A 2,659-nucleotide genomic window follows, 5' to 3' on the forward strand; every position below is an offset into this window, starting at 1 on the left:
CCCGCCCAACGGCACAAAACTCTCCTGCACCTTAGAGAGAGCGGGAGAGGGAGAGAGAGAGGGAGAGAGAGAGAGAGGAAGGGGGACAGAGAGGGAGAGAGAGAGGGAGAGAGAGAGAGAGGAAGGGGGACAGAGAGGGAGAGAGAGAGGGAGAGAGAGAGAGAGGAAGGGGGACAGAGAGGGAGAGAGAGAGCGGCAGAGAGAGAGAGGGACAGAGAGAGAGAGAGCGGCAGAGAGCGAAAGAGAGAGACAGAGAGTTAAAGGCATTAACATAATGTTGTCCTATATTCATTTTCACATTACATTAGACTGAAAGGGTGCGGGGCCAACAAATGATGTCACAATTCAGAGGACAATCAACTTTAAAAGAGATTTAAAGCTACTATATGAATTGTGAAGCAATTTACATGTATTAAGCATGTCTTTAATACCAATGAATGAATGGGATGTAACCTAACTTAAAAAATAGACCTTCCTCGGTTGCCTATAACAGCCTGTGGGCTGATTTCTGCGCGCTCCAGAACTCTCCCCTTTTCTACAGCGCTCTGCCAGTAAACCAAAGAAGAAGAAGACCCACAGGCTGCAAAACTAGCTAATGTTAGCTTAGAAATGGAGTGTGCTAACGTCAACAAACGACCCCCCACAATACAAATAGTTTTATCTAGTGAAGCCCGTCTGGCCAAACAGCAGCAATGTGACCGACGTAGAGGGAAAACGAGAATCAACATCCATCGTGCTTTTGATTCAGGGACCTTAGCTTGTTGTTAGCTTGTTGATTTAGCTTGTTGTGTTAGCTTTTTGCCTTGAAACTGTCTACAATAAGACCATGATACCACTGTGTTGCTAGTGTAACCGAGGTGAATCAGCGCGGATTCCTCGTGAGTCCCGAGTGGTAGCGAGTGGATTGGTTAAACTCACTCCCCAGTATAAAGGCATGTTAATCAGCTCCGCCGAGGGAGCTAGCTCTCTTGGTGTTGTGGTTAACATGCTGGACTCCCAAGCCGAAGGTCGGCGGTTCGTATCCACCCCTGGACAAGCCCTTAACATGGGTTGCTGCAAGTACCACCTACACAATGCCGTTACACTAGCAGAATAAATGGCTGGTTTGAGCCAAAAGTGACACACAAAATGACTGTGACGAACAAGTCTTCCGTTATCCGGTAATTGCCGGACTTTTACCGTTATAATCCGACAAATTAGAATCCGGTAAAAGTCTGGTAAAAATAATTTCCTCCATGCAGCTCCTCCTATTAAATAGCATAAATGATTATTTGTATGTGTAGGTTATAGTGTAGGCTACTGTGTGTTTATGAGAAGAAAGATAACAAAACGCCTAATTCTCAATTATGCACGCGCACACTCAGACAGAGGCAAGAGGGGAGATTGTACAGAGTAGGCTACTTTCCCCCCCATGTCAGACAGTTTTACGCTTTGTTTCTACATAACCAACATGTTTCAAGTATGCATACTGCATTGTTTGATGCTACGGACGGAGTGTTCCTGTACCTACCTTCTGTGTGTACTAAGTACTATCATACTGCTTTAAATAAGCAATTTGATACTTTCCCATCTTTGCTAAGCAAGAATTCTGTGCAAAAAGAATTAAACGCTGGTCCCAAATAGACGCCGGTCCTGTATAAATGCTGCATCTGGTAAATAAACACTGGGGTGTTTATTTGAAGTTGCACAGCCAATTACTAATTTGATGAAAAGGACTGGTAATCAATTATTATACCAACACTTATATTTTTCATATTCTTCCATTCGGATGACACCAGAAACTTTGCTCTAGGTTTAAAACAGTCCGTTATAGCAATTTGATGATCACCCAAATATGTCATATGAATCAGATTAGTAATGTTGCATGTTCAATGTGCATCGTTAGCGTTAGCTCAAATGCTAACATTAAACAGTATGCGGATGGACAATGCTAACGCTATTAGCGCCATGTTCTGGGATGTACAGTAAAATAAAAACAGATTTGGGTGGTCTAACCTAACCAAATCAAAAACGGCTGCCTTGTATTTATTTGTTTTATTGGCCCAGGGGCCACACCGAGTGAGGTCGGGGGCCACATGCGGCCCACAGGTCGCCAGTTTCCCACCCCTGTTTATGGTAATCCAGATTTGGGTGATATACCCCAGCCAGCCAGTAGCTTTCAAACCATGTCAGGCTCATTTGAATTCTCTATCAAAGAAAAGTACAGTGTATTGTTTTCCTACAGTATGTGGAGGGTGGTAGGGGGTGAAATGCTGCCACCTGTTGGTTTGTATCATTCACATTGCACCTTCAACAATAGAAACATCAGTATAACGGTAGACGTTACCTTGGAGCGCCAGTGCAGCTTCTTCACTGTCGCTTTAGACATGATGAGAGAGCTGCAGACAGACAGACAGACAGACAGACAGAGACAGGTTCACTCAGAGCCATAGATATAAGAGTTATGTCATCTCGATTCCCTCCAGTGGACCAGTTCCCGGAAGTAAGGTTCTGGGTTAAGCAGCGCTGTAGAGGGGCAGCAGAATAGACCATTTGTGATGTACTTTGAAAGGGTAAGACATTTAAAGAATCAAATGATATATTATCAGCTTTATTTGATGCATTCAAATCAAATGTAGTTCCTAGAACTATTCCCCCGCACACACTATAGCTACTAGGG

General features: G+C 43.9%; 1 protein-coding gene across 1 annotated transcript in view; it reads right to left on the minus strand.

Moving 5' to 3' along the window:
• Window positions 1-2,368, minus strand: part of LOC310778785 (membrane-associated guanylate kinase, WW and PDZ domain-containing protein 1-like) — a gene marked incomplete at both ends in the record, with an annotated part of 57,254 nt that extends 54,886 nt beyond the window's left edge. The window contains 2 exon segments of the mRNA XM_083639233.1: window positions 1-30; window positions 2,327-2,368. The exon segment at window positions 1-30 is cut by the window's left edge and continues 208 nt beyond it. Coding sequence (XP_083495359.1) covers window positions 1-30; window positions 2,327-2,368 — 72 coding nt within the window.
• Between the last annotated feature and the right edge of the window lie 291 nt (window positions 2,369-2,659).

The sequence above is a fragment of the Poromitra crassiceps genome (assembly GCF_964638095.1).
Source record: "Poromitra crassiceps genome assembly, chromosome: 6".
Classification (NCBI taxonomy): domain Eukaryota; kingdom Metazoa; phylum Chordata; class Actinopteri; order Beryciformes; family Melamphaidae; genus Poromitra; species Poromitra crassiceps.